A 15,268-nucleotide genomic window follows, 5' to 3' on the forward strand; every position below is an offset into this window, starting at 1 on the left:
CCTTTTCTGGAGTTTTGATCTGTTTTGCCATTTGGGCCATGTTTCTTTGTCTCCTCATTTTGGCAGCCTCCCTGTGTTTGTTTCTATGTATTAGGTAGAGCTGCTATGACTCCTTGTATTGGTAGTGTAGTCTAATGTAGCAGGTGTCCTGTAGGGTCCAGTGGCACAGCCCCCCTTATGAATGAGACTGGGTACTCGAGGTGCACCCTTCATGTGGGCTGGGTACTCCCTCCTCTTGTAGTTGAGACTTGGTCGCTGTAGGCAGATAAATGGGAGGGATTTACCCCGGCCAGTCAGCTGTAAGGACTGGCTGTGACCACTGACCACCAACCTCTGCCCTCTGTGGAACAATCAGCTGTGCAGGGGCAGGGTGGTGGTCTGTAGCTGTCCACTGGGTGCGCTGGCCCTGAGGTTTCCTGGGTGGTGCAGGCCAAGGTCAACTCCCACCTGTGTTCTGCCTGGGGCCACCCTGCCTGGGCTGTGCAGCAATCTGAGATGGCTGCTACTTGTGCTGGGCTTGGAGATTCCCAGGCAAAGCCAAAATGAGAAGCCTAACTTTTCTTTTTCTAAGAAGTACTTTTTCTTTCTTTTGAACAGATAAGTTTTTTTTTTTAGTAAGTGACTAATCTTAAATTTAGGTTGTCATTAAACCATTCATTACTATATATAACTTTATTTCAAATATAGTTGCATGTAGTTTGATTTTTGGAACTTTAGGAAGCGTGACGGATTTCTACAGAGCTGTCAGAATTACAGATATTACTTACAGAGTACTAAGGGATATAATTTTAACTTTTGGTGGGAGTAGTATAAATATCATATGCACTATTAATTATTCAGATGAGTAATTCTATTTGTCATGGATTGATTTCCTGTGGAGATGATGCAAAATATCTAAACTAGTGAAGGAAAGGAAACTTCCTTTTTAGGTTAATAAGCGCAATAAAAATGGCTTGTGAATTGCGGCCGCCTCTGAGGGGCACACACTGCTCTGTGTTTGGTTCCTCTTGTCTCCCCCTGGCAGGGTGCCGTTTCTTGGTCTCCTTCACTGCCTGTGATGTTGCTTGCTGTATTTTGCGCTTTACTCTTATTTTTATATATAGTTCCTTCACAGTGCCCCATACAGTCAGTGTCTTGATACATAGTAGGTGTGCAGTTAAGTGCTTATTGAAAAAATTCCTGAGAGTTTAGTAAATGGGGAAACCAATTTACCAAAATACCACATGTTATATGATTCCGTTGATATAAAATCCTGGAAAATGCAAACGAATCTGACCAAGTGAACAGCAGTTGCCTGGGGATGGGCAGGGGTGTAGGAGAGAGAGGGGGGTGGAGTTCAAAGGAGTGCAAGGAAATGTTTGGGGATGCTAGGTTTGTATGCTCCTTATCTTTATGGGGATGAGGGCTTCACCAGTGTACATGTATGTCTAACCTCATCACACTTTATACCCTGTGTGCGATTTGTTATACATCATTGGTACCTTCATAAAGTAATAAATGAGAGACAGACACAGAAATAAGGAAGGGATGGACTCTGGGTTAGCCTGGTTTAAGGCGGTACCCAGGAAGTGGCCCAGCATGAGTCATGTGTTCTACTCTGGACTAACAACTGGGGATGGTGGGGCAGGGCAGGGTCCCAGGAGAGCCCAGAATTTGTTTTTAGAGGCGGGGAAGGGTCATTTCTTAATTAGGGTTGGAGCGCTGAGCAGATAGCCCCATAGATGTTCACTGTCATAGCGAAAGGGACTCCTGGGACATCTTGACATGCGTGACTGGACTATTGCAGAAGTAAAAGTGACTTACAACTGAATGGTTATTGGAGATAATTGGAGAAAATCTGGCTAAGAATAGTTGTATTTAAATCTCTTAAGGTCTCATAGTAGCACACACTTATAAATTATCTGTATCTCAAGTCACAGTTTCTATTAGTCTTGATTTCCCTTACTGTAACTAATTAGTAGCAGAAAGGATATTGAATAGATACAACCATACCACATAACATTGGTTGGCAGGAAACATAATATTCTAAACTTAAATGTGAAGTTTGCATTGTAGTCGTTACAGTCAGACTATTCCCTAACATATCAATTGCATCAGAACAAATTCACATCTTTCAGGCAAGCGTCAGTAGCAAAACTGTCGCCTTCGCCCAAGCCTTCCTTGACAGAAGGAAGTTGTAACGTGTGACACTGGCTAAGAAAATAACCTCAGTGGGGTTGTCTCTTTCTTGGCAATGACAGATGAGACGTCTGAAGGTTTAACATTTGGATATAGAACCTTGAGTTTACTTGCCACAGAGACAGTCAGGGGAATGTAGCTGCTGCTCCACCTTACGACCAGAGTTCCTGTGCTTTTTTCCATATATTCTCAATCTATATACTTTTAAGAGAAATTTTGAAACTTGTTTTCAATCTACATGTGGACTTTTAAAAGAGAATTTGAAGCCATCTTTAGTAATATTTTAAAATATTAAAAATATTTTTATTCATAAAATATTTTGAATATTTGTGAATATACATAATATATAGATATTATGAAGTACAGTCAGACATTGAGACTTGGTCAAATGAGGGGAAAAACAAATAGTTTAAGTCTCCTCTAACTTCTGCTGATGTGGGAACATAGGAAAACATTACAAAGAAATGTGACCTTGAGCTGTTAATCTCATCTCATCTTTATTTTCCTCCTCTGTAAAGTGGGCATATTAAGCAGGGTCTCACGGTAGGTGAGGCCCATGCACAATGCTTCATATGGTTCCTGGCACATAGCAAACGCACAGAGTTAGTAGGCACTAGGGTAATGGTTGGCGTCCTGAGCCCTGGGAACACTCACAGAAAGCTTGTGGGTGCCTTATGGGGGAAATGGAGTCTTTCCTATTCGTTGTACTCTAGGAGAAAAGTTGTTTCTTTCTCACTTTTTCCCCCCTTCCCTTTCTTTTTTTCTTTGGGTCTGTATATTCTTTTTTTCTGGAGACCAGTTTGAAGTCTAGGGCTCATAGCAAAAAGGAAAACCCTAATTTAATCAATTAATCTTTACTTAGTACTATTTAATTAATGAAGAAAAATGTCACCTTAATGTCTCTGGGATTGTGGTTTGCCTTACTAAAAACTTGAACCTCAGGGATCTTTCAGTGCATTTCAGCTTTTCTATTTGATCGTATTCTTGTAAGCACGTTTTCTTCCTGGGTTCAGATATCTGAAATGTATGCCTGGGCCTCCAAATAAAGCCTCTTTTCTCCCAGGTTTTGCTTCATTGATATCACTGTAGCCAGATCTTTGTATATAAATCTTTATTCACATCTTTGAATATTTCTTTAGCATAGATTCCTAGAAGGAGAATTACTAGGCCAAAGGGTATGAATAATTTTAAAAGACTCCTGGTAGTATTGCCAACCTGCTTTCCAGAAAGCTAAAACTGATTTATACCCTTAAGCAGCCCAGTCCCAGCACCAACTATGTGTTCTATCATTAAAAACAAAGCAAGAGAGCCCTGGCTGCTGTGGCTCAGTGGACTGAGCGTTGGCCTGCGAGCCAAGTGTCGCAGGTTTGATTCCCAGTCAGGGCACATGACTAGGTTGCACGTCAGGCCCCCAGCTGGAGGCACGAGTGAGAGGCAACCACACAGTGATGTTTCTCTCCCTCTCTTTCTCCTTTCCCCTCTTTCTGAAAATAAACAAACAAACAAATAAATTATTAAAAACAAAACAAAACAAGAATAGAAAAACCCACAAAGCAACACATGAATAATGATAATAGCAACCAAAACACCGCTGTAGCCTGATAGGGGGAAAATGGCATCTTTTATCTCTTAGCCAAGCAACACATGGTTATTTGAAAAAAAAATGAAGTAAATGAAATAAGGACACTAATACCACTTATAATTCTGCCTTGGAGAGAGCAACTGTTAACTGTTTTAGTTTGCATTTTTAATAATTAGAATGGTTGAACAGTTGTGTGTATTAGTCATTTAATTTCCTTTCTTGTGAGATGTATCCGTTATCTTTGTACTCTTTGGAGTCTCCTTGTTAACAGATCGGTATGGATTTTTTAATATTAAGGATATTAGTCCCTTGCTGTTTGTTTTTAATTTTTTGGTCTCATAGACCCCTTCACCCTAAATTGTTTTTGATATTTTTGGATACACAGATGTTTAAGATTTTATGTTGTAAATCTGTTGATATTTTTCTCTGGTGATTCATTCTATTGCTTTTACATTTGGAAAGTTATGTTCTATTCAGAGATCAACTAAATAGTAATCGGTATATTTTAACCTTTTAAATGTTTTAAACAATTAACTCTTTGATTCACATTGTGTTTGTTTTGTGATACAGTGTGAAGGAAAATCTTATTTGATATTGTTTCCATATACTGAAGTATTTATTTAGTTAGACAAAGAGACAGAATATTCCAGGTTAGTTTAATCCAACTCAGTACTCAACTACAATATATTCTGGAGAGCACAGAGTAAGAGATTATCCATTTTGTTGAAAAAAGGGCACGTGAAGGAGAATTTAAGATTGGAAAGATGGATTAAAGTGTAAATGGGAATGCCTTTTGATACATGGTTTAAAACTTAAAATTTGTAGGCAGTAAGAATTTTGAGTGGCTGAATATCCTTGAAACAAACTTTTAATTGGGACTCCTTGAGTTGAAAGCAACAGAAAACTCAAACTGCATTTACACCAAAAAAAAAAAAAAAAAAAAAAAAAAAAGAAGAAATTTTTTTGGCTTCTGTAATTAAAAATCCAGAGGTAGTACTAGCTTGGAGCATGACTTGATCCAAGTTAGATAAGTTAGATGATATCATTGGGTTGCTTCTTTCTCTTGACCTTGCTCCTTTCTTGTTGGCCTCTTTCTTAGGTTCCTAGTAGTGACCCCTCACATCTCCAGATTTATACCCTCTTAGGTCCAAGTTTGGAAGAACAGTGCCTATTCCTTGAAATTTCCCTACAAATCCAGAAACTTTCCTGATTGGACTCATTGGTTCACTTTGGCTGCAGGGAAGGTGTGATGATGATTGGCAGGCGGGGTCCTGTGCCTGTCCCAAGCTGATCAGTGTTGGTGAGGGAATTCAGGGGCTCTGTTTGGCCAGGCCTGGTCACATGCTCTCCTGGAGTCACCTCACTGAGACCAGCCAAGTCTGAATGTTGGGGAGGGACAGTTTCCTGAAGAAATTCAGCATATGAGAGGAGTAGAAGGTATATCAGTCAGGTTAGACTAGGTTTTGCTGCGGCGACAAGCAACACCAAAATCTCTGTGGTTTACTGCAGACAGCTATAACCCAAATTTATTTCTCACTCCTGTAAAGTCTGCTGGGGCCTCAGGCAGCTCTCTGTGGTACTTGCCCTCCAGGTGGTGGATTAGCCTTCCGGGCTTCTTCTACCTGGTGGTGTCTCCATAGCACATGTTTCTGTGATCCACCCAGTAGGGTGAGGGACTGTGCTGTGGTCTGGAAGTGACACTTGTCACTTCTGCCTACAATCTTGACCAGAGCTGGCCAGAGCCGGCGTGAGGAGTGGAGGGAGGATTGCAGTCCTCCCCATGTGCCTGGACGAGAGACGAACGTTAGTGTGAGTTGATGCAGCCACACCGGGTGAGCACAGACAAGCAGTGCCATGACCGTTGCTTATCAAAGGCGGCCTTTAAGACCTCGCCTTGTCAGATGCGTCCCTTTCACCTCTCCTGTCTCATGCGAGGGATAATGCCGAGAGCAAGTAATGTATCTGGTAAACTTTTAGAACTTTCTAGTGCTGAGTCCCCAAGGGCTGGGGAATAGTCATTTGGTGCTGCTTTTCTGAGGACATTAGGAATATTTCTTGACACAACTCAGGCCATGGATTTGTACTCGGCACTGTCCCCACACACTGCTCTGTTAGGCACGAGGCCTGTGTTAAGGGAGAGTCCTTTAGCATTTCTGAAGATTGAAGGGCACGAAGTACTCAGCAAAAATTGTATTTTCCAAACTTAGATTTTTATACAGTTTAAAAATGTTTCCTTGACCAGGTGGGAAATATCTGATTTCTTTACCTAAGTTCTGACTTCGTTCATATTCTCTGTCAGCAGTAAAGATAAAATCTAGGCAAAGAAGGAATTCTTTTGTGGTGGATCTTAAAAAAAAAATCAAAACAGAGAATGGTACAGTGGCTATGAAACAGTACGGTGGTTTCTCAAAAAATGAAAAATAAATTTGCTACATAATCCAGCAATTCCACTTCTGGGTATACACTCTGAAGACGTGAAGGCAGGGGCTCAAAGAGATACCTGCGCACCATGTGCAGAGCAGCAGCATTCACAGCAGCCAAGAGGTGGAAGTGACCCAGTGTCCCTCGATGGATGAGTAGAGAAACGAAACGTGGTCTGTACATACAATGGAGTAGTATTCAGCCTTCAAAAGGAAAGAAATTCTGACACATGCTATGATATGGATTAGCCTTGAAAACATGCTAAATAAGATAAGCCAGAAATAAAAAGATACAAGATGATTCCCCTTTTATGACAGAAAGTAGGTGGTGGTTACCAGGGGCTGGGGATGGGCGGAGTGGGAGTTACAGTATAATGGGCATGGTGTTTCAGTTTTGCAAGGTGAAAAGAGTTCTGGAGAGACAGATGTGCTGATGGTCACACCACAGTATGAATGAACTTAGTATCTGAACCATATACTTAAAAATGGTTAAGATGATAAAGTTTATGTTACGCATAACATATTTCACCGCAATAAAAATGAGTAAAACAGAACCCCCCCCCCCAAAGCTTACATGTTTTGCTATAGGTTGCTCACCACGTTTCCCAGGGTTCCATGGGATTAGCCGATGAAAGACCAGAAACTATCGAGTGTGCCAGTGGGTGTCCCATCTGCCACGCTGTCCCCCAGAAGGCACTCGGCTTCCAGCTCAGGGTGGCTGTGTTGGGACTGGGCTCTGGCGAACAGAGCTGTCTCTCTGTGTCTTTGTACAATTTATAGTCTGGCTGTCATCATCCGTCAGGTGCAAAAGGAATTCACTTTCTAAATTCATACCCACTCTTTTTCCGCTTTGGGAAAGTACACAGCTGCCTAGTGAAGGGCCCTTCCGTTTATATTTTAGAGTCTACAGTTTAGTCTACACCCTCGCTTTGTGAGTGGCTGCCATTCTTTTCTTTTGCCTTGTAAGTATTTGTTTTATTCTTAGCACTTTTTTGAAGTGGTTGCAGGGCATGTTGAGATCCCTTTTAAGCTCCTGATGTTCTTCTGTTTATTTTGAGGGATGACAAACGTCCAAGTGTTCCGGTGACGATGTTCGTGTGATTAATGCACCTCTGGCTTTCTGTCTAGCAGGGGCAAATTCCTGGGCTGCTTTTGGAGATGTGCTGGCTATTAGCGATTTTCCATCATGGTAGTTTTCTTTGAGAGCTTCACATATTCTTCGCAGGTAGCAGAAAGGGAGCGAGATTGCATTACCAATGCCATTTCTAAGTATAAACGTCTTATTTAAACAGGCTGTTAGAACTTCCCTTGGAAAGTTCATTTGTGGAAGAGCTTTTAGGCACTCTGTAAGTGATCTCGCCTCACGTACTTCATCATCTGGTCGTATTCAGAAAATAGCATCATCTGTGATGGCCAGAAGGTCTTAGGTGTTAGGTGCCCAAGAGCGTGGGCCTACCTGCTTCTCCCTCCCTCAGGACTAGTTCTTGTCAACTGTCTGCCTTCAGGTTTCTTAAAATGTTGCTGTTTCCTGTCCTTAGTTTGGGTTTATTTGCAAAAGAGAGAAAAAAAAAAAAAAAAGCCAAGGTTATTGTCTAACTAGTTTCTTGGTCAAAACCAAAGAAGAAACGGAATTAGTGAATCTTGACTAATGGGGTTTTCAGTCGAGTCGGCCATTTCTAGGCTGTTAATGGAAAATTCTTTCACCCATTCATTCTTTCATTCATTCATGCACTTGTCTTCATTGGCCTGGAAATTCTGTGTGGGGATGTAAAGGCTTGGTTTGAAGTTAGTGTCACTTAACTGGATACCCATGATTAGGAAACTTAACTGGAGACCATGAATAGGATTTAGGGGTCAATCTCCCTGAAATTTTCTGCAAACTTGGGAGAGGATGCTATAGCTTCTGTTAGTCTTTTTCTTTTAATTATGTTTTTAATCCCCACTTGAGGACATTTTTTCATTGCTTTGAGAGAGAGAGGAAAGGAGATAGAAAAACATAAATGTGAGAGAGAAGCATTGATTGGTTGCCTCCTGTACATACTGGGACCGGGGTCAAACCTGCAGCCCAGGTATGTGCCCTGACTGGGAGATGAACCCGCAAACTTTTGGTTACAGGATGACGCTTCAAACCAACTGAGCCACACCAGCCAGGGCATGTTAGGTTTTCAAAGGGTTCCAAGCCCCAAAGCTGTAAGGGGCCATCTGAAATGCTCAGAATTGCAAGTGGGACTGGCCCCTGATCGGAACTGTCACCCTGCTAGATTAGTACCTTTTGAGTATTTCAGGTGGCCCTTAAAACACAAGTGGATAATGTGGGTCATTCCTAGTCAGGAAGAAGTGAGCAGAAAGGAAAGGGGAAGCACTGTAGACTCTAAAGCACCAAAATTGTGAAGGAGTGAATCCATTTTATTTTTGAAAAAGCACCGTTCTCCAGAGCTTATTGATTTCCATAATCCTGGGGAAGGGAGCCAAGCGCATAGATTTGGGAGCTAGACTTCCTGGGTTCAAAGCCCAGCTTTGCCATTTAGTGGGTGTGTATCCTTCAGCACATTATATAATTTCTGTGTGACTCTATAGAGTCCTCATATATGAATGGGATAAGAGTATTTGCCTTGTAAGAATTATATGAGGCAATATGAAGTGCTTATGACGGCATGAAGTACATGGTAAGTGCTTAATCAGTATTAGCTATTATAATGGAACCAGGAGGTTGTCCTTAGTAACGTAAAGAATACCAGAATACAGACAGTTCTATTTAGTGGTAAGATATGGACAGTGCAGTTTCTTGTGCGTGTGTGATTGTTTTGTACCTGTCTGCAGAAAGACACCTGTCTTCAGCCTTTGCTTATGAGCTGTTTCAGGTAAATTCTGGTACGCAAACCTCATAAAAGGTGAAAGAATGCCGTTACACATCCTTTGAACAAAATAGGGTCGTTTGTGTTCCTGTCCCAAAATATTTCATGATGAGCTTCTTCCTGTTCAATGACTACCTGTGACACTGCATGTGTAGTGTCAATTATGTCAGCGTAGAGCAATTTTGGCAACAAATGCATGAAATATTAATAGTTTTTGTTCTGTGTGATGAAATGATTTGTGATATTTAAATTTAATTATCTGTTTTCTAAAACCTGTAACTGACCTTTATTATCTTATAAACAAAACAAATTTTTTATGGTGTCGAAGCTAATATTCTTTTTCAATAACAGTTTTATCCAGGTATTATTTACATACCATACAATTCATCCACGTACTGTCTCCCATTTAGCTTTTCTGTGTATTCACAACAACTCTTCAACCATCACCATAATCAATTTTAGAACCTTTTCGGCACCCCGAAAAGAAGTTCTTTACCTATTCCCAGTCACTCTATTTCTCCCCACTCCACAGTCCTAGGCGACCACGACTCTTCTTTCTGTCTGTATGGATTTGCCTGTTGTAGACATATCATATGAATGGATCATACACATGTGGTCCTTTGTGACTAGCTTTTCACTCAGCATGATGTTTTCAAGGTAAAGCAGGTTGCTCTTGCTTTTGTTTGCTCATTTTATTGGAAACCATGCTAACCCTTATTTATCCCATGGTGTAATGAATTTTGTTTCTTTACTTATAGAATTGGTTCCTTCAATTATGAACAACTTGCTGAATCCGGATGCCATTTTCTCAAACAACGAGATGAGTCTGTCAGACATTGAGATCTATGGCTTTGATTATGACTACACCTTGGTGTTTTATTCAAAGCACCTCCACACACTGATATTCAATGCTGCTCGGGACCTTCTGATCAATGAACACCGGGTAAGAGCACAGGGACCTGTCAGTTGTCCTCCCCCATCCCTTAGACATTGAAGAACATCCGTGAGCTGACCTGCCTCATGCCTGGCATAAAGATGTCATTTCAAAAATCGTGGCTGAATGAGTGAGGAGATCTTGTCCATGCCAAATGACTCTACCTGGAAGATAGTTTTGTTTTTTTTTTAATTAACCATTTTATAAGTTATGATTGACATGTAAAAAACTGTACATATTAGTGTATATACTTACATGAGTTTGGTGATAAGCATACACCTGAGAATCCATCGCCCCCATCAAGACCATAACCTCTCCATCAACCTCCCATAGTTTCCTCTTCCCTCCTTTATTATTATCATTGTTATTTGTGTGTATGTGTGTGGTAGGAACACTTCACGTAAGATCTACCCTTTTAGCAATTTTTCAGTATATCGTATATTATTTGCTCTAGGTACCATGCTGTATAATAGATTTTTGGAATTTATTTATATTGCATAACTGAAACTTTGTACCCAGCAGATAGTTGTTTTTTTAAAAAAACCTTTAGGTGTGTGTTAGTGGGGATTCACCTGCAGACATTTGTGCTCTCCTTTCTCACGGAGCAGCAACGAAGCTTCTCCCAAGGTCTGAGGAAGGGGCAGCTGTTCAGTTAGGTTAGAAGGAATTCTGCAAATGATAGTCGTTCTGTCTATAATAACCAATGTGGTGGCTGGCCCACCCCCTGGGGTTCTTATTACAATTACAAGACACCCTTCACCAATAACCTTCAGGAAACTTCAAAAAGATACAGCTTTATTATTTACAAGACCTAGAAATTACACTGCACACCTGGGGCCATACAGCAAGGTGGAGGGTAAAGAGAGAGCATGTGCGCATGGGCCTGGGATTCTGCTTTCATTGGGGTTGAGGGTGGGGGTGCCTACCGTGTCCGGGGCTCACTCTTTATTGGTGAATTTAAAACATCAGACCCGGATTTTAAAGCATGGTAAGACAAAACAAACAAGTAGCCTAAATAGTCATTTATTGACATCAACCATAATCTCTGAAACAAAGGAGCCACTGTAGGGGGAGGTGGCCTGTCCCTTTACCTAGTTCTGTGGCTAGCAGTGTTTTTATTCAGCATTTGAAGGGGATGCCTCTTTGAAATAAATGCCTTGGAAATCAAACCTCAAGTCGGGCACTTGGATTACAAAAAAAGAAAAAAAAAGTCAGGATTTATACTACACCATGTTTTATCCTAATCAGTGATTGGAATTCTTTTATAAGGAATATTTGGATGTCTTCTGGCGCATAGTATTGTTGAGATCTTAGAATAAGGAAGGAGAAAAGAAAGACTCAAAGCCTACCATGCTTTTCTGTAGGCTGGTTTGAGGACACTTTTCAGGACCCAGGATGAGAAGCGTCCTCAGAGCTCATCTGGACTTGTGCTGCGCAGCGTCCCAACAAGTGATGCTGGAGTCTTCGTCTTAGGCCTGTGCGCATCACTCCGGGAGGCAGTTCTGATTCGGGGGAGAGTCTTCCGTGGCTTGAACAGTTCTGCCTGCACAGAGCTTTCCCCACCACCGCTTCTTTTCCTTCGTCCCTTCGCACAGTTCTTAAACCTTCACTCAGTGCTTCTTCTCTGCCCGGCCTTGCAACAGAAGCAGGGAGGATGAAGATGGGAAGGACCCAGCTTCTGCCCTTGGAGACCCAGCAGTCCAGCCAGGGAGGCAGTCCTATAGGCAGCTAAGTTATGAAGCCGCCTGGTGGAGCCTCTGCAGACATCTGATCAGAGAGGGGGGATGTGTAACTGATGCTTGGAACAACTTGCTCTGTCTGAGGGAATTGGGAGAACGTCGAAGAAAGTGATATTTCAGCAGAGGCCTGAAGGAGTTTGTCAGCAAAGGAGGTCTGGGGCTGGGTGGAGTGGATGGGTGTGAGTAGCCTAAAAACCTAACACTTGACTGTTTAAGTAATAGATTGGGCGTTGCACAGACCAGCTGTTATGCCCTTTGAAACTTCACTTTTCCTAGTGTCTTAGTTCTTTCAGCCCTTCCCATTTGGCCTCTTTTTTTTTATCATCTGTTTAAAAAAACTTTATTTATTGATTTGAGAGAGAGAGAGAGAGAAATGTTGATTTGTTGTTCCACTTATTTATGCATTCATTGGTTGCTTCTTGTATGTGCCTCGACTGGGGATTGAACCCTCAACCTTGGCATATTGGGATGATGCTGTACCCAACTGAGCTCCCCAGCCAGGGCTCTTTTTATCATCTTGGTCACTCTCTTTTATGTGTGCTTTGGTTTATTCCTCTCAGATATAAGGGCTTGAACTGGAGATGTTACTGCAGGTGGTGTCTGACTAGTGCAGAATAGGGGGAGACCATCACCTCCCTGGTTCTGCATACCATACCTTTATCAGTGCTGCCAAAGTTCCTGTTGGTTTTGGATCCTCACCACTTGATGCAGTATATTCCCTTCAGCTTTTGGTTATCAGTGGATTTATTAAGCAACTCATTATGTCCTCATCCAAAATGCAGAAATAGTATTTGCCAGAAATAGCTTGACCTCTGCCAGTAAGCCATCAGCTTTCTTTCTTAGTTCTGGCCACCACAGCAGACATCAGCCCATCCAGCCACTAGCCATCCAGCAACATCTCTCCATTTGTTCGAGAGACTCTTCTGTCTAATGCATGGTCCTTTCCCTTGACTCTGAGGATGGAACCAGAATAAGAGCTAGGTGGTCCTAACCTTGTTCTCCCGTCTCTCAACCTACACCGCTGCTCCAGTACCCCACTGGGAGATCAAGCCGAAGGGGGGTGGCATGGTGCTGGCATTCTAGTCCCAGGACATACGCTACCACTTTGATATCACTTACAAAACTAAGGCCCTTACTAACAGCACCGTCTGTCGCTTGTCTGCTGGGTCCCAAAAGCACAGGTTCCAGAACCTGACTGCTGCTGGGGTTCAGATTCTGACTTTATCATTTCCAGTCTGCATGACAACCTTGCAAATAGATATTGTCTGTGTTTTACTGTGGCGGAAACTGAGGCTTGTGCAGTTAAGCCAGTAGTTCCAGACCACGAAATCGGTGGGAGGCAGCACCAGGATTTGAGCTTAAGTCTGTTCATTCCCAAGGTGCAGACGTTCTTTCCTTTATTCATGTTGCTCCTTGTGGGATTCGTAACACCTGTCATTTCTACTCTATGGGCTTATTGTTCATATGAAAATGTTTTTCATGATTAATGATTAAAAATTTAGGAAGATAAAAATATGAAATTTGGGGGAAAAGAGGTTACAATGATTATGATTAGAAGCTTATGATTAGAAGCTTCTATATTTAGGATAATTGAAATTGCATTCCCATTATGTATGTTTGTTGCTTGGATAAGAGAAATATGTCATAATACTAATTATACCAGGCATATTAATAGAGTCAATTATGCTTATGCACATTTTGCTTTGGATTTGAAAATAATTCTTCTAAGATGCTGTCGAAAACATTGACTTTGGTGCTGTTTTTTCTGCCAAAGACTGCATGTACTTGTAGAGTTGGAAAGATATCTGCCTTTGAGATGCACAGTAATAGAACAGCAAGTGGGCAATTTAGCATCTTCCCAAAAAGCAAATGTAAGTTTCAACTTCTTTCTTTCTTTCTTTCTTTCTCTTTCTTTCTCTCTTTCTTCTCTCTCTCTTTCTCTCTCTCTTTCTCTCTTTCTTTCTCTCTTTCTTTCTCTCTTTCTCTCTTTCTTTCTCTCTCTCTTTCTTTCTCTCTCTCTCTCTCTCTCTCTCTCTCTCTCTCTCTCTTTCTTTCTTTCTTTCTTTCTTTCTTTCTTTCTTTTTCTTTCTTCCTCCCTCCTTCTTTCCCTCCCTCCCTCCCTCCTTCCCTCCCTCCCTTCCTTCCTTCCTTCCTTTCCAAGGACAATTTTTCACAAAAAATATAAATAAAAAATACTGGGTAATTACTATATCTGTGCCTTCATTGCAGGTGTCTACCAAGGGATAGAAAGAGAGCGTTAGAAGAGTTCTTGATTTCATGTCCTAAATTTACACCCTCATCAGTGTTCCCAATCATTAATTGACACTGATGTTCATCTCATTTTCAGTCTAAACCCTAACATTAGCTGTGAGACTTCTTCTATTCCACATCTTCTCTCTCAGCAAAAACTGTAGGTCCTCTCATTTTTTAAAAAATAATCTTTTAATTTTAGAGGAGTCTTAGGTTTAAAGAAAAGTAGCAAAGGTAATACAGAGAGCTCCTGTCTCTATATGTTAACATTTTTTTCTTTTTCTTTTGAAATAATTATAGAGTCACAGAAAGTTGAATAGACAGTACAGAGTGGTCCTCTGTCCCTTCCACCCAGTTTGCTCTTTGGTTGCATCTTAACGAAAGTGTAATATTTAAAAAAATCAGAAAATTGACATTGGTATGCTGGGTCTGCGTAGTTCTGTGTTGTTTTATCACACGTGTAGATTCATGTTATCATGTAGTCAGGAAACAGAATTAATGAATTTCTTTCAATGCCAAGTTTACTTGTTCGTACCAGTTGAGTTTCTGAGGTGACAGAGCTGGTAAGCGGTGGGGTCCGCACTCAGTCCACATTACCATGCTACATTTATCACAACTAAAGACCCAGTATTAATAAATTATCATTAACTGAAGTCTGGACTTGATTCAGATGTCCTGAGTTTTTACCTAATGTCCTTTACGTGCTCCTCTTGGCTTTGACAGTTTCTCTGACTTTCCTTGTTTTTGGTAACCCTGACAATTTGGAAGAGTACCAGTTGGGATGCCCTTCTCTTGGGATTTGTCTGATGTTTTTCTTATGGTTAGACTGGGGTTATGGGTTGGGGGAGGGAGACCACAGAGGTCAAGGGCCATTGTCATCACCTCTTATCCAGGGCTCATCCCAGCAGCATGACTTACCTATGATGTTGGCCTTGATAATCTGGCAGAGGTCGTGTTTGTCATGTCTCTCACTGTCAAGTTTACCTTTTCCCCCTCCCATGCTGTTCTCTTTGGGAGGATTCACTCCGTGCAGCTGTGAGCTCTCTTCTCGCTCATGCAGAGGATATTCGTTCAACATGAATCCCGACTGCATCCACTTCTCACTTCCCTCACTGCTGCCACCCTCACCTCCCGCCCTGCGGTGCAGTGGCCTCCGGACTCGCCTCCCTGCTCCTCTGTTCTTGCTCCTTAGTCTGCTCTCCATTTGGCAGCAAGAGTGAACCTTTAACTATCAATCACCCAGCCACCCCTGGCCTTCCCGTCACCCTTGTAATGACACAGAAGGCCTCCAGAGTTCCCAGGCCCCCAGC

At 41.7% G+C, this 15,268-nt stretch overlaps 1 protein-coding gene and 1 long non-coding RNA gene across 3 annotated transcripts in view; one reads left to right on the top strand and one right to left on the bottom strand.

The window, feature by feature from the left end:
- NT5DC3 (5'-nucleotidase domain containing 3) overlaps positions 1–15,268 on the top strand; it is a 69,815-nt gene that overhangs the window by 6,894 nt on the left and 47,653 nt on the right. For both annotated transcript variants that reach the window (XR_016510429.1, XM_090272600.1), the window contains exon 2: positions 9,794–9,978. Coding sequence is in view for 1 of the 2 variants with exons in the window: in XM_090272600.1 (XP_090128726.1) it covers positions 9,794–9,978 (185 nt within the window). In the remaining variant the exon portion in view is untranslated. The remainder of the gene's footprint in view (positions 1–9,793; positions 9,979–15,268) is intronic.
- Positions 5,377–6,914, bottom strand: LOC150011157 (uncharacterized). Its single transcript, XR_016510644.1, has 3 exons — positions 6,755–6,914; positions 6,261–6,384; positions 5,377–5,546 (listed from the first exon to the last, which is right to left on the bottom strand). It is a non-coding gene; the product is annotated as an uncharacterized LOC150011157 (long non-coding RNA).

The sequence above is a fragment of the Furipterus horrens genome, unplaced genomic scaffold (genome assembly GCF_987537825.1).
Source record: "Furipterus horrens unplaced genomic scaffold, mFurHor1.1.pri manual_scaffold_4, whole genome shotgun sequence".
NCBI classification, from domain to species: Eukaryota; Metazoa; Chordata; class Mammalia; order Chiroptera; family Furipteridae; genus Furipterus; species Furipterus horrens.